The sequence below is a fragment of the Cucurbita maxima genome, unplaced genomic scaffold (genome assembly GCF_002738345.1).
Source record: "Cucurbita maxima cultivar Rimu unplaced genomic scaffold, Cmax_1.0 Cma_Scf00001, whole genome shotgun sequence".
Taxonomy (NCBI): Eukaryota; Viridiplantae; Streptophyta; class Magnoliopsida; order Cucurbitales; family Cucurbitaceae; genus Cucurbita; species Cucurbita maxima.
Window position 1 is genome coordinate 5,965,844 of NW_019272017.1, and position 26,853 is coordinate 5,992,696.

At 36.2% G+C, this 26,853-nt stretch overlaps 5 protein-coding genes across 5 annotated transcripts; 3 read left to right on the plus strand and 2 right to left on the minus strand.

The window, feature by feature from the left end:
* Positions 1 to 2,476: 2,476 nt before the first annotated feature.
* LOC111498911 (LOB domain-containing protein 33-like) lies at positions 2,477 to 3,276 on the minus strand. The gene is made up of 2 exons (XM_023150311.1): positions 2,931 to 3,276; positions 2,477 to 2,858 (listed from the first exon to the last, which is right to left on the minus strand). The coding sequence occupies exons 1-2, from the start codon at positions 3,246 to 3,248 to the stop codon at positions 2,520 to 2,522; spliced, it is 657 nt and encodes a 218-aa protein (XP_023006079.1). The 5' UTR covers positions 3,249 to 3,276; the 3' UTR covers positions 2,477 to 2,519.
* A 3,427-nt stretch (positions 3,277 to 6,703) lies between these two features.
* On the plus strand, positions 6,704 to 8,948 carry LOC111498809 (ribulose bisphosphate carboxylase/oxygenase activase 2, chloroplastic-like). The gene is made up of 6 exons (XM_023150207.1): positions 6,704 to 6,862; positions 6,989 to 7,338; positions 7,454 to 7,562; positions 7,692 to 7,777; positions 7,875 to 8,347; positions 8,454 to 8,948. The coding sequence occupies exons 1-6, from the start codon at positions 6,818 to 6,820 to the stop codon at positions 8,732 to 8,734; spliced, it is 1,344 nt and encodes a 447-aa protein (XP_023005975.1). The 5' UTR covers positions 6,704 to 6,817; the 3' UTR covers positions 8,735 to 8,948.
* Positions 8,949 to 9,076: 128 nt separating this feature from the next.
* LOC111498721 (pumilio homolog 1-like) lies at positions 9,077 to 14,687 on the minus strand. Its single transcript, XM_023150108.1, has 9 exons — positions 13,658 to 14,687; positions 11,823 to 13,336; positions 11,596 to 11,737; positions 11,339 to 11,446; positions 10,985 to 11,197; positions 10,756 to 10,866; positions 10,477 to 10,671; positions 9,926 to 10,100; positions 9,077 to 9,651 (listed from the first exon to the last, which is right to left on the minus strand). Exons 1-9 carry the CDS (start codon positions 14,285 to 14,287, stop codon positions 9,602 to 9,604), a joined length of 3,138 nt encoding a protein of 1,045 aa, XP_023005876.1. The 5' UTR covers positions 14,288 to 14,687; the 3' UTR covers positions 9,077 to 9,601.
* Positions 14,688 to 20,238: 5,551 nt separating this feature from the next.
* LOC111489013 (glycerol-3-phosphate acyltransferase 5-like) lies at positions 20,239 to 22,140 on the plus strand. The gene is made up of 2 exons (XM_023137011.1): positions 20,239 to 20,937; positions 21,073 to 22,140. The coding sequence occupies exons 1-2, from the start codon at positions 20,377 to 20,379 to the stop codon at positions 22,015 to 22,017; spliced, it is 1,506 nt and encodes a 501-aa protein (XP_022992779.1). The 5' UTR covers positions 20,239 to 20,376; the 3' UTR covers positions 22,018 to 22,140.
* Positions 22,141 to 23,168: 1,028 nt separating this feature from the next.
* On the plus strand, positions 23,169 to 24,906 carry LOC111485043 (probable E3 ubiquitin-protein ligase RHC2A). Its single transcript, XM_023131733.1, has one exon. The coding sequence runs from the start codon at positions 23,508 to 23,510 to the stop codon at positions 24,657 to 24,659; it is 1,152 nt and encodes a 383-aa protein (XP_022987501.1). The 5' UTR covers positions 23,169 to 23,507; the 3' UTR covers positions 24,660 to 24,906.
* The last annotated feature ends 1,947 nt before the right edge of the window (positions 24,907 to 26,853 follow it).

The following is a 26,853-nucleotide window of genomic DNA, read 5'->3' on the forward strand; positions in this document are numbered from 1 at the left end:
TCTCATCTTTGTCAGAATCAATGAATCTATAGCGTTGTAGGTGAACAAGTGGAAGTATGAGTTTGGAGCCCCAATATTCATCGATCAGGTACATGCTTCTCTCTCTTTCACAGCTACTTCTATGATCATTCCTTTTCCAATATGCATATCATGACAGTTTTGAGCAACATTTATCAAAATCCCTTAAGGGGCGTTTGTCTTACTAGTTGCAACACTAGACTTGATGAGTATATGTTTTTATGCCATTGAAATATGCTGCATTGTTAGGCTATCTTCATCGACATACACACATCGTTTATACACGTCTAACCATTAAGAATTTGTGAAACAAACGCCCCCTATAGATGAAGGAAGCCTCGCCGAGCTTTGGGTTATCGTTCAGTTTTAATGGTAAAGTTGATAAAGAGTTTTAGGTAAACATGTCTGGAAAGTGACCAAATTGATTGGTTTGATTTGGTTATCTATGATGGGTAATCCAGATGAGTGTTGAATTTTTTTTTTCAACCACTCCCACCCACTTGCTTAAACACAATTCTTTGCGCTGGTCTCTTTAAATCGCTGTTTAACTCATTGCATTGGTTATTAAACATTAGTTAGTCACTCCTACTATTTAATCACTGTTGATAATCCTATGCCTTTCTACCCTTTTGTTTGCTTAAAGTATCTCTCCCTTCTTGATGAACACTTCCTATGGTTGATTTGATGTCTGATTGAATGCTTTGTCAATGTTAATAAGAAGAGTCTTTAACGTCGTATAAAACAATTAAAACGGTATGTGTATACTCTAGCTATGACACAATAGTTTATGTACAAAAATAGATATATTTCAAGCAGACATAGTCCAGCATGGAATCCTAATATGCATAATCAGCGAGTTCTCTCTTTGGTGACGTGTCGAGATTTTTACATTTTCTTTTGATTCGGTGTTTGTTTCGTAGACAATGCGGTGAGTCGAATCATCGTATGTCATTTAGCAGTTTAAATTCATTTTATCATCTTAAAATTGCATGTTTGTCAATGTTTACATTTCTTTTTGAAATTGCTGTTAGTCAATGGAGATTGGCATCCGTGCAAGGAATAAGTTCTAAGATGGTTCTCTAGGGCTGAAAAGTATGACCATAGATGGCTATAATTTTTTCTTTTTTGCCGTTAAAGTTATCTTTTGACTTGAAATTTTAGACGTTTCTTGCAGAGATGAACTTTGAATTCAACAAAACCCATAAGAGATTTACTTTACAATGGTTTCCTTAACTGGATTGATTTGAGCCTAGTTCTAATTCTAATTTTTGAAGTCAGAGATTAGGCGAACAATTTTGATAGAGTTCTATTCAAAAGAAGTGTACTTTGTAATTGATGAGTTCTTGCATCAACCATTGCTCAAGTTTGGAAAGCTGTTCATCTCCGACCATAAACTGGGAACAAAAAACTTACTTAACCATCGAGCTTTTAAACCCGAACAGGACAAGGGTTCGTAATATTGAGGTCCTTAGACGTGTAGGTGAGGCTATGGAGCTGTGATGCCGAGTTTTGTCCTATTTTTCTTCCTACTCGAATCAACATTGGAATAATTCTTTCGACGCTACTAGCAGTATTATCAATCAATAGCGGCATCTAGTAGCTTTTAGCTATGTTTCTATACGATACTACAGCGTATGAAATGGTAGCAGAAGATCACAATAGTGGCTGAAGAAGGCATTAGAACTTATAAAATAGAATAGAAGCTTTCCTATGGGGGTGGTAAGGGACAGGCAAGAGGGTTTATGAAGTTAAATAACTTTCAGTGGAGCCCTTTTGAGCAATAAATAAATCAAAGGGAGAGCCACTGATTGACACATGCTTGCTTTCTGGAAAAATGGGTTCATGCTCTTTCTTATCCCCTTGGAATGGGAGGTGGGCCTTCATCACACCGCTCATCATCATGCTAAATAAGCCCATCTAAACTTGGCTTTCAAAGATTTGGTGTCTAATTAATTATAACCGGTGTAAGAAATTTAAATGGGAGGGATGGAAGAGAGAAACGAACATTTATGAGTCAAAATGGACAATATCTGCTAGCGGTGGAATTGAATTTTTACAAATAGTATCAGAGCTAGACACCGAGTGGTGTGCCAGCAAAGATGCCGAACTTCCAAGGGGGATAGATTGTGAGATCTCACCACGGTTGAAGAAAGAAACGAAACATTCCTAATAAGAATGTAAAAACCTCTCCTCAATAGAACGTGTTTTAAAACTATGATGATGATTCGTAACGGGATAAAGCGAACAATATCTGCTAGTGATGAGTTTAGGCTCTTGCAAAGAAATTATTGATGTCATCCGAGCATAGCTGAATAGATAAAATATTAGTTACTATTTTAAAAATTTACTGTTTGATTCGGTAGGGCGAACTAAACATGGCTCAAAATCAAACAAGATAGATATAAAAAAAAAAAAAAAAAAAAAAGTTACATAATTATTTTCAAACGAAAGACGAATATTATTATTCCATGCAAAAGGGCAACTACAAAACTTCATCATCATCATCCAAGTATCCATGGATAACCACCAAAATTCTCGTCGACTGAAACATGAAAGCCTGATGTGTGAACAACATGATTTGAGTGGCAGAACCCAAAGCCTCCATCTTTTTCCCCTAAACAAAGCAATGGAGATATCATTGGATCATCCTTTTGGGCATCATCACAAGTTTGGTAGGGAAGCAGCTGAGAAGGCAGCTCATTTTGACAATGGTTTGAGTTCATCCCAAAATCATTCATCTCTATAAATGGATTCTCCACTGCTGAAATGGCGGCGCCGGTGGTGAGGAGGTTGGCTATTTGGGTCCCCAGAATTTGTATCTCCTCCTGCAAGCTGGCGACCTGCAAGAGAAAGATCTAAAAAGATTTTAAAAACTCATGAGGTGTTTAAATGTTTAGAGATTTGAAAACAACCTCTTGCTGCAACGCGAAGATATGCAAGACGCAGCCATAGGCGGGATCTCGCATGCGCTCAAGGGCTTCATAAGTGACGGTAATAGCAGCCTGGCTTCGGACATGCATGGGGAGATGCAGCAGAAGCTTGGACACATTACTAGCTCCAAACACTTTATGAACAGCTGCAAAATGGGAAGTGGCTTCATCATAGCTGAACAAAGGAGCAAATACGCATTGATCGCTGCATTTTCGCCTCAGAAACTTGCAGGCGCCACAAGAAGAGGAGGAGGAAGAAGAAGAAGAAGAAGAAGAATCAAAAGAGTTAAGTACAGCCATTGGGTCAATAATATGATGAGTTTTAAGTACAAAAGAATGAACAAGTTTGAGGTCTTTATAACCCATCATTTGCATTATTATTTTTTGCTCCATTCTCCTGTAGTACCCTTCTCTTTGTTCTATCCAAAAGGCATACCAACTTTTTTGAGCTAAAGTTATGAGTATGTGCCTTCCTTTTTAGGGTCTCCTTTGTGGGCTACACTGTCACCCTCACATCGGGGTAAGGGCTTTCCCATTTTGTGCCTTCAAACACCTATTTTTTCTCGAGATTCTTCCTGTTTTCTCCGCTACAAATACTCATTAAATAGGTACTCTTTTCACAAAAAAAAAAAAAAAAAAAAATTGAAAAGTATTAATGATTGTAGTTCCTCTATTCAAAAATTATATTCCCAATTTCGATCGTTTATTTCGACTTATTTCAATAGTAAGTTACATCTAAGATAACCCAATTTCATGATTTGTGTTGGTTCATTTATTATGGCTAATTATTTGCTTGGAATAAATTAATATAATCATTTAAAAATATATTTTCATGTCAAAAATAAAATTAAAGGTTAGTGGTTGAGGTCAAGTATAGGGACAAATATTCTCATTCCAACTCAGCTTCAAATTATGATTTTTCCCAATGCATTTGCTGGACTAAATTTTGAAGAAAAAAACATTTAATCATTTTTTTTTTATATATATATTTTCAAATTTTGAAATATTTATATTTTCGTGGTTCATTGTACCCATTAGAATAAATACACTAAAAAAGAAGCCCCTTTATGCAAAACTCAAATTGAGAAGCCCCATTTAGTTAATATAATGCTTTGGAGGGAAAATGAAGAGATGGGTAGATGCATTTGGGCTAAATAATAATAATAATAATAATAATAATAATAAAAAAAAAAGATGAGAAGACAAATTGTATCGTTTTTTTGTGCAAAAAGCAAATAAATGAATAAAACATGCGTAGGGTTTGGACATAGATTTGCATGAGTCATGGGTAGTTATTTGTCTGCATGTTTTACTTAATTCTCTATTATTATCCTTAATTATTACAGTTTTATAATTAAGCTATGGATTATGGTTTCATATTTTAATCTACAAAACTAATGGGGTTTGGCTGTTGCCCACTTCATTATTATTATTATTGGTGCTACCGGTGTTTTCTACATTATTTTCCATTAAAAAACCACTTACTTTCTTCTACTAATTACACCACCTCCTATAAAACCATCACTTTTCCTTTCTAGAAGCATGCATTCAAAAAATTTACCATATTTTATCGGGAGTTACATCATCAGGGTGTGTCTAAACACGAGATTTCTTTGTATCTAATAAATTTTTAAACTTTTCTCCCACAAATTTAAATTTTTTAAAAATTTAATTACTCTATTAAAAAACCCTAAATTTTATATTCGTAACATTAATAAAATTTAAAATTTTTGATTGATTATAAACAAAAGATGAATAAAATATAAAGTTTAAATTAAAAAATTAAAGTTATATGAGAAATATTTAGAGGGCGGTGGAGATTGGCGTATTGGTCTTCGAGTTTAACGATGAAATTACTTTTTAATTATTAATGGATATGTTTGGTTAGGCGGCCACATTTAGCAATCGGGTCCATTGTGCTCTATATTCTTTCTAATTATATTTAAAATGTAAGACAGAACAGCAACTCTTGATTTGATACAAATATTTGTCATATTTCAAGTAAAAAAAATATAAATGAATCGAGATTACATTTGAATGAGAGTGATTATGAAAATAAGAAGATTAAAAATTATTAAAACAATTTAAAGTCATCTACAGTGCACTTTTCTTTTATTTAGAATGCAGGTGAGTAATGAAAAATATGCTGAAATGATTCGAGTTAGTCTATGATTAGAGTTTTTACTCTAAGAAGTGAGTAGTAAATAGCGTGGTTCTAGGCACGTAATACCTAAATTATCAAGTGCTAAATCTAAATTCTGAGTACATAATTGTTATAAATATATTTTTTGAGTTTAATAAAATAATGGTGTGAGTATTATATTTGTAATTTAATGACTTTTTAATCGAATAATAATTAGGAGTATTCAAATGATAGGAAAAAATCTAATTAATTCAATCTAACTTAGAGGGTTTTGAATTCAAAGTTTTATGGTTTTCTTTAAAAAAATTGGTTTTAGAAAATACATTTTTTATATGTTTTTTTAAAAGTATATGAATTTGAGTGGCAAATCTAAATTAAATATTTAAAAATAAATCTTAGTTTTATTTTTATTAAAAAATTAAATTTTGAATTAACAATCCATTCAACCTAAATAATGGGTTGTGTTAATCACTTAAGGTTAAAAAGATTACAACTTCAACCATGGAGTTAAGTTTAAAAAATATTTTAATTCGACTCGATTCCATTTTTATTTTAAACATAGATTTGTACACGTTAAATGTACCGCTCTACTCTCACATGTCGTAATTTTCTCTCACCCATACAATTCAATTTGAAACCTGTCGATGATCATTTATGCACCAACCCGCTTAAATGAATTTCTATTTTATACCATAAATGAATTAACATTAGATTAAACAATGTATTACTTAACATATTTATTTTTATAATAGATAACAGTCGAGGGTAGCTGGTGTCATCGACCCCATCATGGGACCCAAACAATACAAAACAGTAGTTAGTAGGAAGGAAATGAGATGGAATAGGGGTATGGTATTGAAGAAGAAGAAAGGCTGAAAATGAACCTATCCTTATCCTTCCTTCTTCACCTCTCATTTGGTTGAAAATTTTAGATGCACAAATGGGCCTCCCATCAACTTGTGATCCAAATTCCACACCATAGTTTATGTTTACTACTTATTTATCCTCTTGCTTATGCTTTTAGAGCTGAATTAGTAGCTATAATTTGTTCCATTAATATTAGTTAGCCTCTTCTTCCAATTCAATCTTCAAACTTGAATTTGTACTGAGTTTAGGAGAGTGGAATTGATAGCTCTTTTGTAATTGGGCTATTATATATGGCAGCCAAGATGTTAGATCTCCCGAGAGAAGTGGATTGTGAGATCCCACATCTGATGAAAAAAAAAAACGAGACATTTCTTATAAAGTGTGCGTTTTAAAATCGTGAGACTGACGACGATATGTAACAAGCTAAAGTGAATAACATCAGCTAGCATAGGACTTAAGCGGTTTAGAATATGACCCAACTCGTGGTAAGGAATTGTGTTATTTTGTTTGGGAGGAGAAATGGAGCAATGGGTGAGCTTGAATTAACTTAGGTTCTTGTGGTTGGCCAAACATTTAATGGATAAGAAGGCTCCTTTAAAGCCAACCACTAAGGTCTTCGAGGATCAATACACAAGCCTTGTCCTTCTGCCACGTGTCCTCTCAGCTAATCTTAACTTTGTGGTCGTTGAGGAATCCTGAAACTTATGGTTAGGATATCGTTTTTGAATGGACTCAAAATCTCCATCCTTGCTTCTATATAGTCCTCCTCACTGCCCACTGCTGTTTATCCTCCATTCTTCCCCCCAGGTTTAGCTTCCTCTGTCAATCCTTTACTCTTCCCTTCGGCCCAAGAGTTCCGATGGCTGCCTCTGCTGCCTCTGTCGGAGTCGTCAACCGTGCACCGGTGCGTATATTTTTAACTCTTTAAGAGGATATGACATCATTAGATTTCTTTGTTTTGATACCATGTTTAATTATGCTAAAAAGTTAAGTTTTATATTATAAGCTGATGAATTATGTTAAATTTCAGCTGAGTTTGAATGGCTCTAGTTCGCCAACTTCAGCTTCGAGATCGATGCTCTTCGGGAGCAGCTTGAAGAAAGTGGTGAACTCGAGGATTGCCTACCCCAAGGTGTCGTCAGGCAGCTTCAAGGTGATGGCATCAGACTCCGACAAGGCAGCACCGAACACCGACGAGGATCTCGACAAGCAGACATCAAAAGACAGGTGGAGAGGGCTTGCCTATGACATATCCGATGACCAACAGGACATCACAAGAGGAAAGGGACTGGTGGACACTCTGTTCCAAGCCCCCATGCAATCTGGAACCCATTACGCTGTTATGAGCTCTTATGAGTATCTCAGTACAGGACTTAAATCGTAAGAGACACAAACAAAGACAAGACAGTTCAAAATTTGTGTATTTTTTAGCTGGTCTTGTTCTTTTTTTGTAGGACTTATGAGTATTTCTGTTTTGGTGTTGAATTATTCGTAGGTACGAGGGATTGGACAACGTATTGGATGGTTTGTACATTGCTCCTGCTTTCATGGACAAGTTGGTTGTTCACATCACCAAGAACTTCTTGTCCCTTCCAAACATCAAGGTTTTCAAAATTTAATTATATGAACATATACCCTTTTAAAAGTCATTCCAAATTGAATAAGAAAGTTCTAATTTTTGCTCTAAAATGTTGAAAATTGAAAGATTATAAGCTCGAGATTTCTGGGTGCAGGTTCCTCTGATTCTGGGACTGTGGGGAGGCAAAGGACAAGGAAAATCCTTCCAATGTGAGCTTGTATTCAACAAGATGGGAATCAAGTGAGTCCAAAATCGTATTTAGAACTCCAAGTTTCACAGTTTTATACATAAAATGGGTCTGCTTTTCTAAGACTTGCTCGTTATTTTGTTGCCACAGCCCAATCATGATGAGCGCCGGAGAGCTGGAAAGTGGCAACGCCGGAGAGCCGGCTAAGTTGATCCGTCAAAGGTACCGTGAGGCGGCTGACATAATCAAGAAGGGAAAAATGTCTTGCCTCTTCATCAATGATCTGGACGCTGGTGCAGGTCGTCTTGGTGGCACCACTCAGTACACTGTCAACAATCAGATGGTTAACGCCACCCTCATGAACATCGCTGACAACCCGACCAACGTCCAGCTCCCTGGAATGTACAACAAGGAGGATAACCCTCGAGTCCCAATCATCGTCACTGGTAACGATTTCTCCACTCTCTACGCTCCTCTCATTCGTGACGGTCGTATGGAGAAATTCTACTGGGCTCCTACTAGAGAGGACCGTATCGGTGTCTGCAAAGGTATCTTCCGCACCGACAAAGTCGCCGATGAGGACATTGTCAAGTTGGTTGACACCTTCCCAGGCCAATCCATCGGTCAGTTTCTAAACTTAAAAATTGATAAACGAAACAAAAGAAATGGCTCGAACTACAAGTAGCCATACTTAACCTATTTTCCCTATTTTCCTGTTTTGTTGGACAGATTTCTTTGGGGCGCTGAGGGCGAGAGTGTACGATGACGAAGTAAGGAAGTGGATCATTGGAGTTGGAGTCCAGGACGTCGGGAAGAAGCTGGTGAACTCGAAAGACCCACCGCCGAAGTTCGAGCAGCCAGCAATGACACTGGAAAAGCTGCTGGAGTATGGTAACATGTTGGTTCAAGAACAAGAGAATGTGAAGAGGGTGCAATTGGCTGACAAGTACTTGAATGAAGCTGCTCTTGGCAATGCCAATGAAGATGCCATTACCAGAGGAGCTTTCTAAACTACGCTTTTGTTCGTGGGGAAGGCAGTGCTGATTATGGGATTTGCCTGATCTACTCAATATTTGCAGGCCTTTTTGTTCTTTCTTATTTTGTGGAACCAAAATCTCATATCAAAATTGTTTCTCATTCAGTGACTTTGTGTATCAATTTGCTTTGTCTTAAGTCATTCAATGGGCAAAATCTATGTTTTGCTTCTAAACTTTATGCTTCCAATCACTCTTACCTTCCTTCACAGTCCCTTCTAGTTCTACTTTCTTAATGAATCCAAATCATCGTATTAAAAACATTACTAAAAACGAAATCGTTAACAACTATAACCAGCAGCCAGCTCAAACTTCAAGAACGAAAAGAGTTGATGACATAACAAAGATGAACCAAAATCTCATACATCATCAGAAGAAACAAAACCTAAAAAAGAAAAAAAAGAAAAGAAAAAAAACTCCACCAGCTAATATTTGTACAAACCATGATCTGATAATTCATCATCATCAACCCATTAAACAGTTTCTACCTGCTCTTCTCCTCCCCACTTTTTACAGCCTTAAAACAAAACTCAAATACTAAACTTTCTTATCTCTCTTTGGGGGCAGAGCCAACAGCTTTGTTCATCTGTCCCTCAATCTCTTCATCTACCTTCACTTTCTCTACTCTCTCAGATTATAAAATGTACAGCCAACAGTTCCTTCTTTTTTTTTTTTTTTTTTACTTTTTTGTACTCTTTTTTCTTATTTCAAGTCGGCTTCTATCTGAATCATCATTATAGATACAGCAGCTATTACTTACTAGACAGATATAAAACGGAAGCGGAAAGAGACACCGTGCTTTGTGCTATCCTGGCTAGCTGTACAACTTTCTTCCCTGTTTCCCTAACCAACCATCTGCGCTGGCTTCGGAGTCAAAATGCTTATCCTCCTCTCTGTCATACAGTTTAAGTTCATTTTAGATACCTCGACGTTGAAAAATGGTAGAGTATCAATCAAGATTCATCTGTATCGAAAAAACAAACAAACTCGGGCCCTTTGTGTTTTTATCTTCCAGGACTACTCTAGCTCTACTAGCTATCCTCTTTTATCCTCACTTGTGATTCTAAGGAACATCATTGTGCAGCAAAGTTTTGAATAGGTTGAAGCTCTAAGGGATAGTAAACAAAAACAAAACGGCAAAATAATTGTTCAATGGAGAGATCATACCTCCAGCAGCGACGAGTTTCTCCACACGAGCGACTATGTGCTTACCATAGGTGTACTTCTTGAGAGCATTTAGATGAACTTTTATCCTATTAAGAATTAGTTCAAGTTGCTGGTCATCACAAGTTTCCAGCACTTTCTGTACAACGTAGTTTGCAAACTGATCCTTCATCATAACCTGGATTCAACAACAGAGTAAAGAAAGTTAGGATATTTGACAGGTTTTCCTCTTTTCTGATAAGAAAATACTCCATACAACCATTCGAAACGTAGGCAAAGACAATGAAGATACATTTGTATGAATCATATCCATGGGAACAACAAGTTCCATTGAAAGAAGTTTCTAAAGTTGAAAATTCCCATTTTCTAGGAAGGATTGGAATCTATGGGACAACAACTACAGAACCAAAGACAATAAAATTTCATGCTCTGAACAAAATCATGCAGTAGAGATCTTTTCCTATTATTAACTTTCATTTTTTGGGCTGAGGGTGGGGAAACTTCTTGATCCTATTATTGAGGGAAAAAAATGCAGGTGGGATGTCGACAAACACCTGAAGGGGCTCATTTTCATCAGTGGTACCGAGCATCTCATTCACCAAGGCCTGGCGTTCAGAAGAACTTCCAAAAGTTAGACATTTCTCGATGACATTGGAGGCGAACTTCTGTTGACTCATTTGAACTATCTGCCCAGTTAGTTTCTTTATGATAGCAGAACGTTCGTGTGGCTTCCCGTGTTCCAATACATGCTGTAAGAGCAAGGTTAAATTAGTACAGTAACGTGCTTCAGCAACAAAAGCTTATTAGAAAGAGAGCCTCGAGCAGCGACAAACCTGCACAACATAATTTCCATACTGATCTTGAGCCAAAGTGCAGACAGACTGCAATATTTCATCCATCATTATATGCTGCGTTTTCAGGCTATGGCAGTGCTCAAGGACTCGCTGAGAGAAAATTGTTATATGATTTTATCATTCCAACCAATAGATGTAATCACTATACAGTAAGCTTCATATAATAACACAAATTTCATCCATCATTATAAGCTGCGTTTTCCTTTACCTGTATAACACGACAACCATAAGGATGAGTGGACAGTGTAACAACTTGATCATAAAATGTCAAAACAATGAACTGAATTGCGTCCTCAGGAATGCACTCAATGCACTTCTGAACAACGTGGTTCCCGTTTTGGTCACGTACACAACGCATGATATGACCATCTAATTCTTTAACCATGTTAGTTTGCTGGTCGACGTCAACCATTTCAATTGCCTGAAATGATGTTTCAGAGACCATGAAGTTTCAGTCACAGTGAAAAGAAAACAGGCAGTGATTCGTCAAAGACGGAAAGGGAATTTAATATCAAAGGAATATGGAGATTTTCCAAAAGGAAAGCACACAGGCAACACAGACCTTCTGAATCACTCGGCAGCCGTACATTTGAAGACTGAGCGCTAGGACATGTCCGTTGAGTTGATCAGCTAGTTCCCTTATTTGAGATGCAGTTCCGTGCTCAAAAAACTGAATTCCAAAAGACGTTAACAAACTCGATGCTCGTAATTAAATCCAAAATCAAATTATTAGTAATTCAATCAGCAATCATGTCATTCCATGATCTCGTTTACTTATAGAAAAGCAAGTCCAAACAGAAGTTAAATGTAAAACAATACCTTCTGAACAACATAATTACCAAAAACATCGGTCATTAAGGAAAGAGCTTGTGGCATAATTTCATGGAAAACCATGTCTTTCTCTTCAAAAGAGGCATTTTCGAGTTTCTGCTGAATGAAACGACTTCCGTATTGATCAGAGCTGTTAAGAAGGAAGAAACATTTACATTCAGGGAAGGATGCATTTAGTAACAGCATAGAAGTACAAGTCGTCCAACGGAAAATACCTGAACTCGAAAACATGGCCAGCGATTTCTGAAAGTTCAAAACATTTGCTTTTATTGCTTTTGAACTCATCCAGCAAAGAAGACACAAAACTTCCATTCATATTGCCACCAGCTTCAGAATGCCAACCTCCAGTAAAATTTCTCATTCCCGACGAGAAGCGCACAGGCTTACTGATGTGGTTGATGCCATTACCCGACCCAGCAGGAGAGCCAGGAAGAAGGGATCCAGCTAATGGACTTCCAGGATACGACATTCCGAGACCGTAGCCTGGATTGCCATAGTAATTATGATTTAGACTACCAGATTTACCAAAGTAGGGTAGAACAAATTGTGAGTTTTGAGGTGAAAGCAATGCTCCCAGGTAGGCTTTCTGGACTCCCAATAAATCCATATATCCATTACCCATCAAACTTTCGCCATCCAACGGAGGGTCATTAACGCCGTTCACCTGTGCAGCAGCGTATTCATTTGACCCCAAATATTGAATGTAAGACGGGTCCAATGCAGGTAACTGCATAGCGCTCATCGCACTATGATTTTCCGACCTGTTGTTATTTTGAAATTCGCCTGATGTTTCCAACATGCTTGATCCTAAAGCTAATCCATTGAATGTAATATTATTCATGCCATTCATTCCCATTGCTGATGCAGCAGCAGCATTCTCATACAGCGGCAGTAAATTACCACTGCCGAGATGAGTCCCAACGATGGACGAAACTGGAGGATTAGAAGTATAGCCACTGAATCCATAATTCAAGAATGAAGAATTCGCATTTTCAAGATTCTGATTGCGAGATGGTGAACCTCGTGCATTATTAAGCATTTGTTTATATGGCCCCTTCATATATGAAGTAGGGGAAGAAACAGCTTGTTTGTTGAATTCTGCTTGATCACCACCTGTTGCAAGAGAATTAATTTGATGAGATCCTCTAGCTGAATGAGAAGATGAATGCAGATGAAACTTCCCAGAATCTGAGTTCTTTAAACTAAGAAACATTTTCATATCATTTTGATCACTTTGCAGATTGAAAAAGTTATGACGATCATCGATCTCCTGCTGAATATCCGACCGCAAGTGGCACTCATCATCTAGAATACCATTTGTTGACAAATTCATGCCAGAAAACGAAGACACCAGGTCTGCAGAATCACTCGGCTGCAGCAAAACCCCATTGAAAGAATTTGGACCACAAGCACTTCTTTTATCCACAGTGCTAGATACCCTCCCACCAACTAGAGGAATACGAGGACTCGGAGCTCTCGCTATGATTTGAGGGTCGGGAGTCGCAGTTCTCGACAAAGAGGCTCCTACAGCTGATGCATATGTATGAGGGGTAGAGGCACCAGCTCCTTGGACTGCAGATATCCCCTGTTTGTTCCCACCAATTGTTGCCATATCTTGATGTAAGTAAGCAAATTGGCTTTCTGAAGCTTCCAGAGTTTCGTCAAATGCGTTGCGGCTAGTCGGACGAGAAGGATGTCGGGAGATAGTTATTCCGTTGCTTAAATCATCCTGTCATAGGGAAAAACAAGGCAACCTATGTAACAGTAACTCAACAGAAGAAAATTCTTATTAAAAGAGATTAAAAAAAACATCTTTTAAGAACATTCATGTGTTTCTTCCTTACAGGTTAGAAAAATACATCTTTTAGTAACAGTAATCGTAAGAATGAAACTTAATCCAAAAAGAATTACAATTGGGTATGTTTGGATCTTCAGAGTTGTGGCACAGAGAAAAAAAGGTCAAAACTTTATCAAGTTAAAGGATTGTATGAAGAAAATAATACACAAACAAAATCAGAGCCTCATATTAAACTACCAGAAGCATCCTCACCTGAAGGATCTCTGCAATGCTTTTCTTCCTACTGCCGACTCCCAACCCCGGCAGCCCGATAAGGCCATCGCCGGCCCAATCGCCAGCGACCCGCCTCGATTCGATACCGGAATCCTCGTTGGCTCCAACTCCAGGCTGCAACATGAAAAGTGATCCATTCCCATTTACCCCTTCATCACCGCCTCTACAACCTTCCCTCCTATCTCCGATTCCCCCCAACCCCACGGCGCCTCCGCCGTGCAACCGCTGTGCAAACCGCCAATCCTCCTTAGAGAGAAGCGGTGGCGGAAGGCGAGGGTTCAGATTCACATTGGAATAATAATAGTTAACATAAGTGGGATCAGAACGAAGCTCTTCATCAGAAATGAAACCTTTTCCGGCAGTTTTGTCGAATCCCAATAAGTCGGAAGCATTAAACATACCTCCAACGGCGGTTAAAGAGCCGTCGACAGTCGGCGGCGCAGAGCCACTCCGACAAAGGCTGAGTTCCTTCTCTCTGTCATTCACAGCTTCGTGCTGTTGCCTCTGTTGCCGTATCAACATCCCCAAATCCTCACCATAATCGCCACTTTTCAGCGCCGATCGCAGTGAAATATCAGTCCCAAATTTCGAATAAGCATCGGTAACCATAACTACCCCCAAAATCAAAAAAATGATAATGAAAAAAAAAAAAAAAGAAGAAAACAGAACTGCGTAAAAAAGCTCCCAACTTTGAGCTAAAAACCAGCTGAAAATCGAAACAACACAAGTGGGTTTCGTTTAAAGGTCTCAAACAACCAATTTCCAGCCCAAAAAATTACAACCCCATAATATCAAAACAAGAATCCAAACGGAGAGGCAGAAAAAACTGGGAAAAAAAACGAAATAGCTCTGTTCGTCAAAACTTGGGGTTTCCTTTAGTTAATGATTAGTGTTTAGATTATGAGCATCAGATTGTGTGCAAAACGAAAAGATGATGAAAGAAGAAGGGCTTAGCCATTTTTTTTGCTCTCTTTTCTCAGAGAAGAAGAATGCAAAGAGAAAGGAGACAGTAGAGTAAGGAAGGGGTATGATAAGCACGAGTGGTGGAAAGATCTGGGCCGTTGAAGAGACAAATGGAGGGTGAGGATGGATTCTAGTAGATATGTTCTTACCAGATATACTTTTTTTTAGGGTTTTATTTGAGCGATTAATATAAAATATTTTACCAGTTTTGGAATTCTTCTTTTTTTTAGGGAAAAGAAAATGGAAATTTTGGACATAAATGATACGAATTAGATGGAAGGAGAGAAAATTGCCGAATATGTCTAATTTGTTAGAATTTCTTGGAATTTGTTTATATTTATTACATTTCAGAAAATATGATTTTTTCCATTTTCTAAATTTGGAATTTATTTTTTTGTTTCAAAAATTTTTAAAATGTCATAATCTAAATTTCTATAAATTGATCAAATTTTTACTTCCTTTTTTTTTAATTCAATACTATGAAATAATAAAATTAAAAAATTAAAAAAGAACCACAAGTAACAAGAAAAAATGTATTTCAAACAAATAATCATTTTTTTAAAAAAGAAAAATTATATGAGTTTTACTTGTTTTTTTAAATAAAGATTTATGAAATGAAAAATATCTATAGACAGGATTTTTTTAGGAAAAATAATTTTTTTTTTTTTTTTTATGAAAAAAATCCCACGTCAGCACGAGAACAAAAGCAGATCCGAGTTTAAGGGGACATCCACTGTAATAGCGCCAAGTGTTACGTTAAAGGGGAGTAATCCAGTGCGGAGGGAACCAAAGTTTTTTAAAACTGAAAAAATGGAAGTGGGCTCCATGGTCACGCTTTTTGGACCGCTAACAGAAGGGCAGTGAAGTAAAAACTGAAAATATTTTTCTTACAATTTGCTTTATTCAAATTCTAGAATTGTTTTGTTTTAATTTCTAATTCTATAAAATTTTAAAATATTTATGTTTTATTATAAAGAGTTCAATTTTTTTTTTTTTTAAATAAAACTACTTGTTTTGATTTTCAATATTACTTTATATTAATTGTCTCACTAAAATGTATCAAAGTTACCTAAATTGAAGTGAAGAATTTGGTAAAACTGAATATTAAGGAATGGTATTTAAATAATGATCAAAATGAATGATTTTAATTCACGATTTTAAATAAATGTTTTTAAATCATTGAAAATTAAATTTCAAAAAAATATAATATTGATAATATTTACTTTTTAACTTTTGTTTTTTTTTTTTTTAACAAAATATCAATTTGATTATGGAGCATATAGCATCTGAGCAAGTGGGCTGTGAGAATGTGAGGCGAGTAATCATGGATGCTGCATCACTTTTATTGGAGAAATTATTTTTTGGAAAGTTTTTTTTTTATTTTATTCAAAAAAATAATAGTAATACAAACTTAATTATCAAAATAAAATAATATAATAACATGTTATTTATGGCATCCCATTTTTTTCAATTATATCAATAACTAATTTGTATAATACTTCTTGTTAATTAAATATGTAAAATCCTTAGTACATAAAATCATTTATATATTATGTAGATGGGTCATTTTCCTTTACCTAAAAATAGGTAATAATAATAGGATAAGTATTTAAAAATATATTTATATATAATGTGTATCATAATTTGTGAAACATAATTTTTATTATTGGTCTCCCGTAGATGTATAATCATTCTCTACATGGTTCGCGTAGGCACTGCGGGCTTGTAAATGTACCCCATAGTTTTAGATTAGCTAGTGCATGCTATTGAAAACCAACAAAAGAAAATGCAAAAAATATTATAGTGTACACGTTCATGCAGAACATATCGGAAAAGTAATCCATGATCATACACAACTTGCATGAGGTCTAGAATTAAAATAAAAAAAAACATTATTCAATGAGATGGTGCACATGACACTTTCATACTTACCAATACATAAATTTCTTAAGAGATGTGCATCCATATTTCATGGTATTTCATTCATGTTTCTCATACATGGTATATTATGGTGTCTTGTAAGGGTACGTTATGGTGTCATGTAAGGCATAAACATGGTCATAATCAAACATAAAATAAAGTACATGCATTACACAATTCATTTAAAAATCATGACATAAATAATTACGCACAAATAAGGTCATATGGTATGTGTTATTCATGTATCATACAACTTTATCCAACCTAACACGCATAATAACTTAATTCTCTCATAGGCTAGCTACACGATAATCTAGTACGCATGATAAAGTTAAGACTTATTCATCTCCTCTCCTCAGAGCTTAGTATCTTACACCTATTCTCACTAAGCTCTCTTGCGCACAAATTAGGGTTACACACTCAGTATGCATAACATATGTCCCCTCTGAGCTTCTCTTACTCATTGGTGTCATAGGACCTAACCCAATAGAGAATTTTACGCCTTCTAGTATCTCTTAGCTTATCTCAATCGTTAGATTCACATAACTTAACTCAATGGGTTACCTTGTCTAGCTCTTTTAAGCATCCGTAAATTATTGACGTCATGGAATCTAGTTCATTTAAGTATTTCACGATGATTAGATTTATTAGGGTTTAGATAATCTAAATAAGAGCTCAATTATTCTCTTACCATCAAATTGTTTATGATCACATGAGACGTGATCTCTCTAGCTCTATGAATGATCTATGAATGAACTTCCATATCTTCATGCTCTTATCAAAATTTATTGGTTAATTTAAACAAAAAAAAAAAAATGGTAATCCCTTTTGACGATAGATCGTCACAAATAGTTTAAAATCATTTTTTACAATCTAAACAATGCATCTTTTAGAATATTTAGCCTAACTTGGTAATAAAATATACTTGCCTCGATATTTTAAAAACAAGTTCCATTTATGGCCATAGTTAAAATTGAGGGTAGTATTTATAAAAGTCAATAATATCATTTATTGTCTTGTAAATATGATATTGACCAGACATAAAAACATCAAACTTCATGTTTAAAACAAAAAGGTCAAATAATAATGTAAACTTCAAAAAAAAAAAAAAAACATTCAATTAATTAAAAGGGTATTTTTTTTTATAATTTATTAGGATATTTGAGTTGTTTTTTTTTTAATAATTTTTTGTCGCACTCTTTTTTAACTGGGAGGGTAACGAAACATTTCTTACAAACCTGTAGAAATCTATCTCTAAAAAACACGTTTTAAAATTGTAAGGCTAAGACAATATTATAGTCAAACATTGCAATGGTAGATGTATTAATATAATTATAAATTTAAAACAAATATAAAGAGAATGGAAGGTTTTAAAAGAAAAATAAGAAATAATAGTTTATTATGCACACGAACACGCATAGCTATGTTCATTTATGATTATGTATTGACTTTTTTAATTTTGGTGCGATTCAGGATGACACCCATGTGAGCTTCTGCGTTTCACCTCACCTCTCTTCTCGCTCCTCTCATTTATCCTTTTCTTTTTTTATTTATTTTTCTGAATTTTGGTCTTACTTTTTAATTACGGTTTATTTGGTCCTTGATTTTGTTTTTATAGTAATACTTTTATTGTATTTGAAATGCAATTTTAAATTATCAGCTAAATATTATAAATTGGAATAAAAGAAAAACCCTAAAAATGTGAAGGAATCGGTGGGTGTGAAGTAAATAAGTGAGGAATATTTAGGTATGGTTGCCGCTCAAAATTTAAACCCTACACATTCAATTAAATTTTTTAAAATGCGTTAATAATAATAATAACAATTAATGGTTTCTTTCCACAGATTTTAATGCCAATTCTCCAACCTACTCCTCACTTACCCTTTGGGTCCTAAAAATTTGTAATATTATCCTCAAATTTTCATAAATTTTTTAAATTATATTTGAAATTAAGATTTTAATTTTAATTTTGATTTTCTTTATGAATGTTGATGATAATTGATTCACGTTACATTTAATACGTAAGTCCATGTGTGCCATATTCCATCAAATAAAATATGTGAACTGTTTGAGTTCAAATGGGCTTAGACCGGCCCAAATAAGCTATCGGGTTTTGCATGATTTAGTGAGATGATGGGAAAACAAGAGAAGCTTAGTTTTGTCCAACAACTTCACCTAATTTAGGGAAACCTTTCAAGCTTTCATATAATATAATATAATATAATATATAATATATAACCAAGAAAATTAGCAAAAGCTGTTCAAATCTTTAATGGTGTGGGTTTCTTGCAAGTTTCTCAAATCATCCAGCTAGCTTTTAGGCCCTTCTCAATATAATTACTTTTCCTCTTCCCACAATCAACCATGCTTCATTATTAACCATCATAGCATCCTAAATTTTATTTTTTTTTTATTTATATGTAATTTAATTGAGACGGTCTCCTATCAGACATCGTATATCAATTTAAACTTCTTCGGGTTTCATATGAGAAACCGTTTTAAAAAAATAGTCTTATTTACATTCAATGAATTATAAAGTATATATTTAGAACCAAAAAAAAATATGATCCAAACAAAAACTATGCTAGTAGTTATTTAATGGTCAATTTTGTACGTGTGTGTATATATATATATAATTCTTTGAAAGCTGGATACAGCTTTTGACTTTAGTTGTGTCATTGTCATTTACAATTACATTTTACGATCCCAGTGATATCTTACTTCTTGTTGAATATTTAAAAAAAATTATAAAATTTTTTACTTTTCATCTTGACAACCTCGATCTTTTAAAAAAGAAAAAAAAATCTTCGATGAAAGTTTCGTGTAAACAAACGATAAAAATGAGTGATGGCTAATACCATATTTCTTAAAAGATTGTTATATTTTCAACACTTAATACTTTTTGTATACAAGAACAAGTGAATTTTATGAACTTGAACTTATACTCCCAATTCTCTATTTCATAAAAACTTTAAAATGGTAGGCTTATTAAATCAACTAGCAAATTTGCATCTCAAAAACTTGTCTCTTTAATAGGTCGAGATGGAGAAAATTTGTTTCTTTCTCGTAAAGTAAAAATTAGCTAACCAAAAAAAAAAAAAAAAAAAAACACTTGTAGAATGCTCTAATTTCATTATCAAACAGTCAAAGGAAAAGGTCAAAAGAACAAAAATATTGTGGCTAGATGAACAACTTTCGTGGAATAAAAAAGGACATTTTTTTTTCATAACATTGAAACATTCAATTTGTCCATAAATAAATAAATAGATAAGACATGGTGGGTTTCGACACAATTTCCACGTATACCTACGTATCTGGGGTTCTGGTAATCCGTAGTTAAGTAAACCTAGAGTCTCACGCCAGCTCATCCATTTACATGCTTACACGTGGACAACAAAAATCTGTACAATCCAACTCGTCCAGGTTGTTGGGGTTTAGTGATCCAACGTTAATTATGTATATTTTCCGTGGCGTATTATCATTTTGTTTCTTCTAAATATCGAAAATTATAAAGTATTCCATGCTGGCTCACCATTTATGCTATAGGATTTTAAGATAATTCTTTTTAATTATTTTGTGGAATTTGAATAACTTTTGGTTGGAGAAAGAAAGAAAGAAATAAAGAGAAATATTGGTGGGATTGGTAAAGAAATAGCATAAAAAGGAGAGTTGGTAGTTGTAGAACTGATAAACTGCCAAAATTCCCACTCGCAACAAAAATAAGAACAAACCAGTCAAACACAACACGCCTATCCCATTTTATTATAACCCCTTCTTCTTTCACTTCCAATCCCCAACAACCCAATTCAGGAATAATGGAATCTGTTATTGCAGAGCTAGAAGGCACCCTGTTGAAGAGCTCCGATGTGTTCTCCTACTTCATGTTGATGGCCTTCGAGGCCTCCGGTTTGATCCGCTTCACGCTCTTGCTCTTGTCATGGCCACTCGTATGCCTCCTCGATGCAGCCGGGATGGCGGAGGTGGGGCTCAAGCTGGCGACGTTTGTGGCCACGTTCGGAGTTCGAAAGGCAGAGATCGAGTCGGTTTCTAGGGCAGTTATGCCCAAGTTTTTTATGGACGATTTGAATATGGATGTTTGGAGAGTGACAAGCAGGTTTGGGAGACGAGTGGTGGTGACTAAGATGCCTAGGGTTATGGTAGAGATGTTTGTAAAGGAGCATTTACGAGCGGATGAGGTCGTCGGGTGTGAACTCGGGTTTAATCGATTCGGGTTCGCAACCGGGCTCGTGAAGGGAGGATTGGGTTCTGTTGTTGAAGAGATTTCTCAGCTTTTTGAATTGGGTAATGGTGGAAGAAGGCCTACTATGGGCATGGGGCGACCTTCATCTAGCTCTTCCTTTTTAGGTCTCTGTGAGGTTAGTTTCACAAATTTTATGATTGATGTTCCAATAATNCTCTAAATGTTTAGGTTATTTTACATTTTCATGTTTTTTTTTTCAATTTTTTAAAAATGACCTTATTTTGAGATTTCGTGGTGATTAATGTTTCAGGAACAAATGCACCCACCATTAACCGCCGCTCAAATCCGAGATCACATTCCACCCCACCAAGATCTTCGACCATCACCGGTCATCTTCCACGACGGCCGGCTCGTCAACCGCCCAACCCCAGCCACCGCTCTCATAATCCTTCTATGGGTTCCAATCGGCATAATCCTCGCCCTCCTCCGAATCTCCATCGGCTTAATTTTACCAATGTGGGCCATCCCCTACGCCACCCGCCTCTTCGGCGGGAAAGTCATCGTCAGAGGCCACCCCCCGCCGCCGCTCTCTAGCGGCCCCAACGCGGCCACCTCTGGAGTACTCTTCGTCTGTACACACCGCACCTTAATGGACCCAGTCGTTCTAGCCACCGTGCTCCGCCGGAAAGTCCCCGCCGTCACCTACTCCATCTCCCGCCTAACTGAAATCCTGTCCCCAATCCCCACCGTGCGATTAACCCGAATCCGACATGTCGACGCGGAGAAAATCAAACGAGAGTTATCCAGAGGCGACTTGGTGGTGTGCCCTGAAGGGACGACATGTCGGGAGCCGTTTCTCCTGAGATTCAGCGCGCTGTTCGCGGAGCTGACAGACAGGATTGTACCGGTGGCGATGAATTACCGGGTTGGTTTTTTTCATGCGACTACGGCCCGGGGTTGGAAAGGACTGGACCCAGTGTTTTTCTTCATGAACCCGCGGCCGGTGTACGAGGTGACGTTTCTGAACCAGTTGCCGGTGGAGGCGACCTGCTCGGCCGGGAAAAACCCGCACGAGGTGGCAAATCACGTGCAGAGGATTTTGGCGGCGAGTTTGGGGTTTGAATGCACCAATTTTACGAGGAAGGATAAGTATAGAGTGTTGGCTGGGAACGATGGAACGGTGTCGTATGTCTCCTTGGTTGATCAGCTCAAGAAGCTGGTCGCCAAATTCAAGCCCTTTATTCACCTCATCTAGCAACCCACGGTTCAGATTGCTTTGCTTTAGTTTCTTAATTAGTTTTAGTGGTTTTATTGCAAATTTGTTTCTCTCTTTTTTTTCTTTTTTTTTTTAATGGGATTTGGATTAATCTGCTTTCAATTTTGTTGAAATGTAAGAATAAATAATAACATAATATAATTTTACTTTTTTTTTCTTCTACACTTCTACACCTCCAAATAAAGAAAAGCTTCCAAATCATCCTATATATTATTTTTTATTTTTTTCCCATTTATGTTCCATTCTTGTAGAATGGGGATAAACTAAACAAATGGAAAATTAGGATATAAATTAAAAATAGAAAATGTTACAAAAATGCACTGTTTCTATTAATATCCAATAAATAATAAGTCTGGAATCCAAAAAATTTTAAATAAAATAAAACTATGAAACTAATATAACAACCATAAACTTATTGGTATTTTTAATAAATAACGAAGGAAAAAAAAATCAATTTTCATATGCGCTGATCAGTTTTCCCATTCCACTTTCAACTGCATTTAAAATGTTCAAATTTAAACATTAAATTTTAAAAAATTAAAAATATTCTCATATGTGTAAATTGCAATATATGTATGTATATATATATATATATTACAAAATGGATAAAATTTCAAAGAAAAACATGTTTACAACTTGATAAATGTATTCAGTGGTTAATTTGTGCAATAATTAAATTAAGGTTTTGCTAAATTTTGATTTGAAATGAGAGAGTTTATGAAGATTTTTGCATTATTTTTTTGTTAAAATGATTGAATAAATTAGAGAAAATTAAACCCTAAGAATATTTTAAATATTTTTTTTGTCTAATAAATTTAAAACTAAGGTTTAAGGGCTAATTATGTAATTTGACATATATTTTTTAAAATAACAAAATTATTTTTTATAAATTTCAGCAATATTCAATTCCTCTCCTCCACGCGTGGAAACGTTAAAATTTAGAAGCGGCAAACGACACGTCAGTGGGCGAAGTACACAGCATCTGCACATCTTAACGCTGTTAAAGTTGAACGAACAGGATGGAACCACTTGTCCCAAACTGGAAAGGCGTTGGTAAGACGCTAACGGAGACGACGCGGTTTTACCGTTTAAAGCCTTTTCCACCTTGTAATCAGTTCATTCCATTACCTCTTTTCTCTACAAAATTCCCCAAATCAAATCCTAATTTCGTCGGCCCCTCGGTTTCTAGGGTTCTTTAATTCAATCCCCCATTTCCCAAATTGCACTCCCCTGATTGATCCCACCATTTTCTTTTTTGTTGCTTTTGTTTTTTTCTTTTCTTTTTTTTTTTTTTTTAGTTTTTTAGGTTCGAAGCCGACATTTTGATCGTGGGGGATTTTGTTTTTTTGGTTTTTTGTTTCTGGGTTTGATCGTTTGTGTTGTTTTCTGGTCTTGGGAGGATTGAAATTTTGTGGGGTTCTTCAATTAGGGGGGGCGGGGTTGGCGATTGATTGGATTAAGCTTCGTTGATGTCGTCGATGGCGGCGGCGTCTTCCTACTGGTGCTACCGATGCAGTCGCTTTGTTAGGGTTTTCAATCAAGACTCTGTTGTGTGCCCCGATTGTAATAGTGGGTTTATCGAACAGATCGAGCATCCTTCGAGGTTGGTGGACGTGGAATCGGCTCCGCGGAGGAGGTTTCCGGCTGCGGCGATGTATATGATTGGCCACCGGTCGAATTCGGGGCAGAATTTGGGATCTGGGATTCGGAGACCTCGGAGGAATGGTGGGGATCGCTCGCCCTTTAATCCTGTGATTGTTCTTCGGGGGCCGTCTGATGGGAGTGAAGGTGGAGAAAGTCGTCGGTTTGAGCTTTATTACGATGATGGCGGTGGTTCTGGCCTGAGACCGCTGCCACCGAGCATGTCGGAGTTTTTGTTGGGGTCTGGGTTTGATAGGCTTCTGGAGCAACTTTCTCAGATTGAAATGAACGGTATTGGGCGGTTTGAGAGCCCACCGGCGTCCAAGGCTGCAATTGAGTCAATGCCCACGATTGAGATCTGTGAAAATCATTTAGAAACTGAGTCACACTGTGCTGTTTGCAAAGAAGCATTCGAATTGGGGACGGAAGCACGGGAGATGCCCTGTAAGCATATTTACCATTATGATTGCATTCTACCTTGGCTTTCGATTCGAAACTCTTGTCCAGTATGTCGTCACGAATTGCCTTCGGATAATCAGAACTCTCCGGATGCTGCAGAAAGTGGTGAAAATGAGGGGTCGGTGGCCTCAAATGGTGAAGAGAATGTGGGCTTAACCGTTTGGAGGTTACCTGGCGGGGGGTTTGCAGTAGGGCGGTTTAATGGGGGCAGGAGAGGTGGGGAGAGAGAACTCCCGGTTGTTTACACTGAGGTGGATGGTGGTTTCACCAATGGTGGCGTCCCTAGAAGGATATCATTTGCTTCAAGAGGCAGAGGAAGGGAAAGAGGCGGATGGAGCCGAATTATTCGCAATATGTTCGCTTGCTTTAGGGGATCAATGAGGTCTATGTCGTCTACTTCAAATTCCACCATCGATTCTGGTTCTTCAAGGAGTAGTAGACCACTCCCACATTTCACTACCGAGCCAAGGCGACGGCGCACATGGTCTATGGAGGTTAACAGTGGGACAATCAGCTGGTGATTTGGGGATGCGGTTGTTAGCAAGGCTAATTAGGTGAAGAAGTTATATATGGGACAGGCTTATTAATTGCTGTAAATAGCAGAATTTGAATCCGAGCTTTATATTCATAAAAATAAGAAGGTTTCTCGAGCTAAGGCAAGAGGTTTCTTTTTCCCCTCTCTTTTTGGGCTATTTGGATAAGGGATATTGCAAGAAATGTGGGAAATAAATGCAGCAGTCTCTTCCTTCGCAGAAAAAGAAAAAAAAGGTAGCTCCTGCTGCATGTTAGAAAATGATGGAATGTATAAGGTTTAAATATGTTGTTTTGTAGAGCATGGTTAATAACATAGTCTGTTAGAAAGTTGTAAGGGTAAACTACTTGAATTAAATATGTTGTTGAACAGTGTGGAGGCATGGGGTGAGTGCTGAGTGCATCGGCCTTGTTAATTGCATCACTATTGTTCTGTCACATCTTTGCTCGTAATGATGCTCATCGCTGCACGCTTTTCTGAGGAGAGGGATTTGCATTGAAACCATGCTGCCAAACATGAACGTGCAAGAGAAATAGCAGAAACTGGAATTTGAAATTTTTTTGTAACATTTTGTATCCATTCCATTTCCAACAAGTCCGCGATTTGAACGGATGAATGTTTTTGGGTTTGATTTAGATACAGAGAAGAGTTCACAATCCATGGAACCAACGGGAGTGGCTCAATCTCAAAATTGTTGGTTCAAGTTCCGAGATGGGCCCATAATGGGCCAGTGCTATGGGCGGAAAAGCCCATACTGGAATTTTATTGATAATTTGATAGAGGAAAATGTGAAGAAAAGAAAATGGGAATACAAAAGGGGTTTATAGGCTATATAATTAAATGCTTGTCTTCTTCAATCATTCAGTCAAGCACACTCTAAAATCATGCATCAAAAGTTCTTCTTTTTGTTGTTGTTAGATTGAGGGATAAAGATGATCCATCATGTCTAATAAAGGTAGATTTTTACTTGACTTTTGAAAAATTAAAGATTTTATAGATTTTATTTTTTTAGTTTTTTAAATAACCTTTCCAATGAAATTCAAGGGAACATAATCAAATTATCCTAATGTTTTTTTTTTTTTACCAAATAATTCCTAGTATGAATTTACCCATTACTACAAATGTGGGGGAAATATTCCCTTTCTAAACCTAATTTTCCAACTAAATAGATGGTTAATTATTTCAAAAAATATCTTCTTTTATGATTAGTTCAGAATTATCCTTAAACTAGAAATTTATTAGAATTTTGGACAAAGTTAGAACTTAGAAAGATTCCGTGATGATGAAAACATAAACTAGGACCTCAACATCACTACACTACTCCACGCCGTCATCGTACTCGTTGTAGGAGCATTTTTTTTTTTTTTTTTTTTTTATAATATAGCTTATCATCTCTAACAAAATCAATATTAGCATGAGTGACATCAAATACACTCGTTGATTATCGATTGAATATGTTCATATATCTAATGTAGGGTTTAGTTTCTTTGAGGTGGTGATGAAAAATTTAACAGATAAGTCACACTTGTTGCCTCTCTCGATAAAACTTGACATGAGATTTTTACCAGATGGTCATATATTCGATTCATTTGCAATCATTCGATTCCTTTTGTTCTTTCAATCAATCTTGAGCAAGCAAACAAGATCAATTCAATCACTTTTAATAAAGTTTAGGACTGCGATTGCTACGCATAAGCTTATGTTATAATAGGATGAAATTGAAAGTTTAGAGTAAAAATTGATTTTTTTTCCTAAAAAAAACTTCACATTTAGTCTATTTAGTTAAAAATTTAGTATTTGAACCTACCGAATTTATCTATTTAATCCATATAATTTTTAGAAAGGTTATGGAACTTTTAATTGTATCCAACAAGTTCTGTTCGTTAACTATATAGCACTTGACTTGACACACTAAACTATAGTATTAGGTGATTACGTGACATAAATCTAACGTGTTCGAAATATATTTAAAAAGGGAGATGGATCTAGATGTTATCGTGTACCGACTTCTAAGGTAACCCAAACCACATAATTTCTAAATAATAATAAATACATACCAAATTTAAATTTATAACCAGAAAAGTGAAAAATGCTCATTTTTTGGGTTTGGGTGGGTGTTTTTGAGCATTATAGGTGCAGAAGGAAGAGGTGAAACTGTGGTGTATAGAGGAGGGTTTTAGAGG

Coding starts and splice junctions, on each gene's coding strand:
- LOC111489013 (XM_023137011.1), top strand. CDS start 20,377: ATGGAATCTGTTATTGCAGAGCTAGAAGGCACCCTGTTGAAGAGCTCC. Junction 20,938..21,072: donor CCTTTTTAGGTCTCTGTGAG/GTTAGTTTCACA, acceptor TTAATGTTTCAG/GAACAAATGCACCCACCATT.
- LOC111485043 (XM_023131733.1), top strand. CDS start 23,508: ATGTCGTCGATGGCGGCGGCGTCTTCCTACTGGTGCTACCGATGCAGT.
- LOC111498809 (XM_023150207.1), top strand. CDS start 6,818: ATGGCTGCCTCTGCTGCCTCTGTCGGAGTCGTCAACCGTGCACCG. Junction 7,563..7,691: donor TGTCCCTTCCAAACATCAAG/GTTTTCAAAATT, acceptor TTCTGGGTGCAG/GTTCCTCTGATTCTGGGACT. Junction 8,348..8,453: donor CTTCCCAGGCCAATCCATCG/GTCAGTTTCTAA, acceptor TTTGTTGGACAG/ATTTCTTTGGGGCGCTGAGG.
- LOC111498721 (XM_023150108.1), bottom strand. CDS start 14,287: ATGGTTACCGATGCTTATTCGAAATTTGGGACTGATATTTCACTGCGA. Junction 11,447..11,595: donor GTAATTATGTTGTTCAGAAG/GTATTGTTTTAC, acceptor TTTGGAATTCAG/TTTTTTGAGCACGGAACTGC. Junction 10,867..10,984: donor ATGGTTGTCGTGTTATACAG/GTAAAGGAAAAC, acceptor ATTTTCTCTCAG/CGAGTCCTTGAGCACTGCCA.
- LOC111498911 (XM_023150311.1), bottom strand. CDS start 3,248: ATGGCTGTACTTAACTCTTTTGATTCTTCTTCTTCTTCTTCTTCTTCC. Junction 2,859..2,930: donor TCTTCGCGTTGCAGCAAGAG/GTTGTTTTCAAA, acceptor TTTCTCTTGCAG/GTCGCCAGCTTGCAGGAGGA.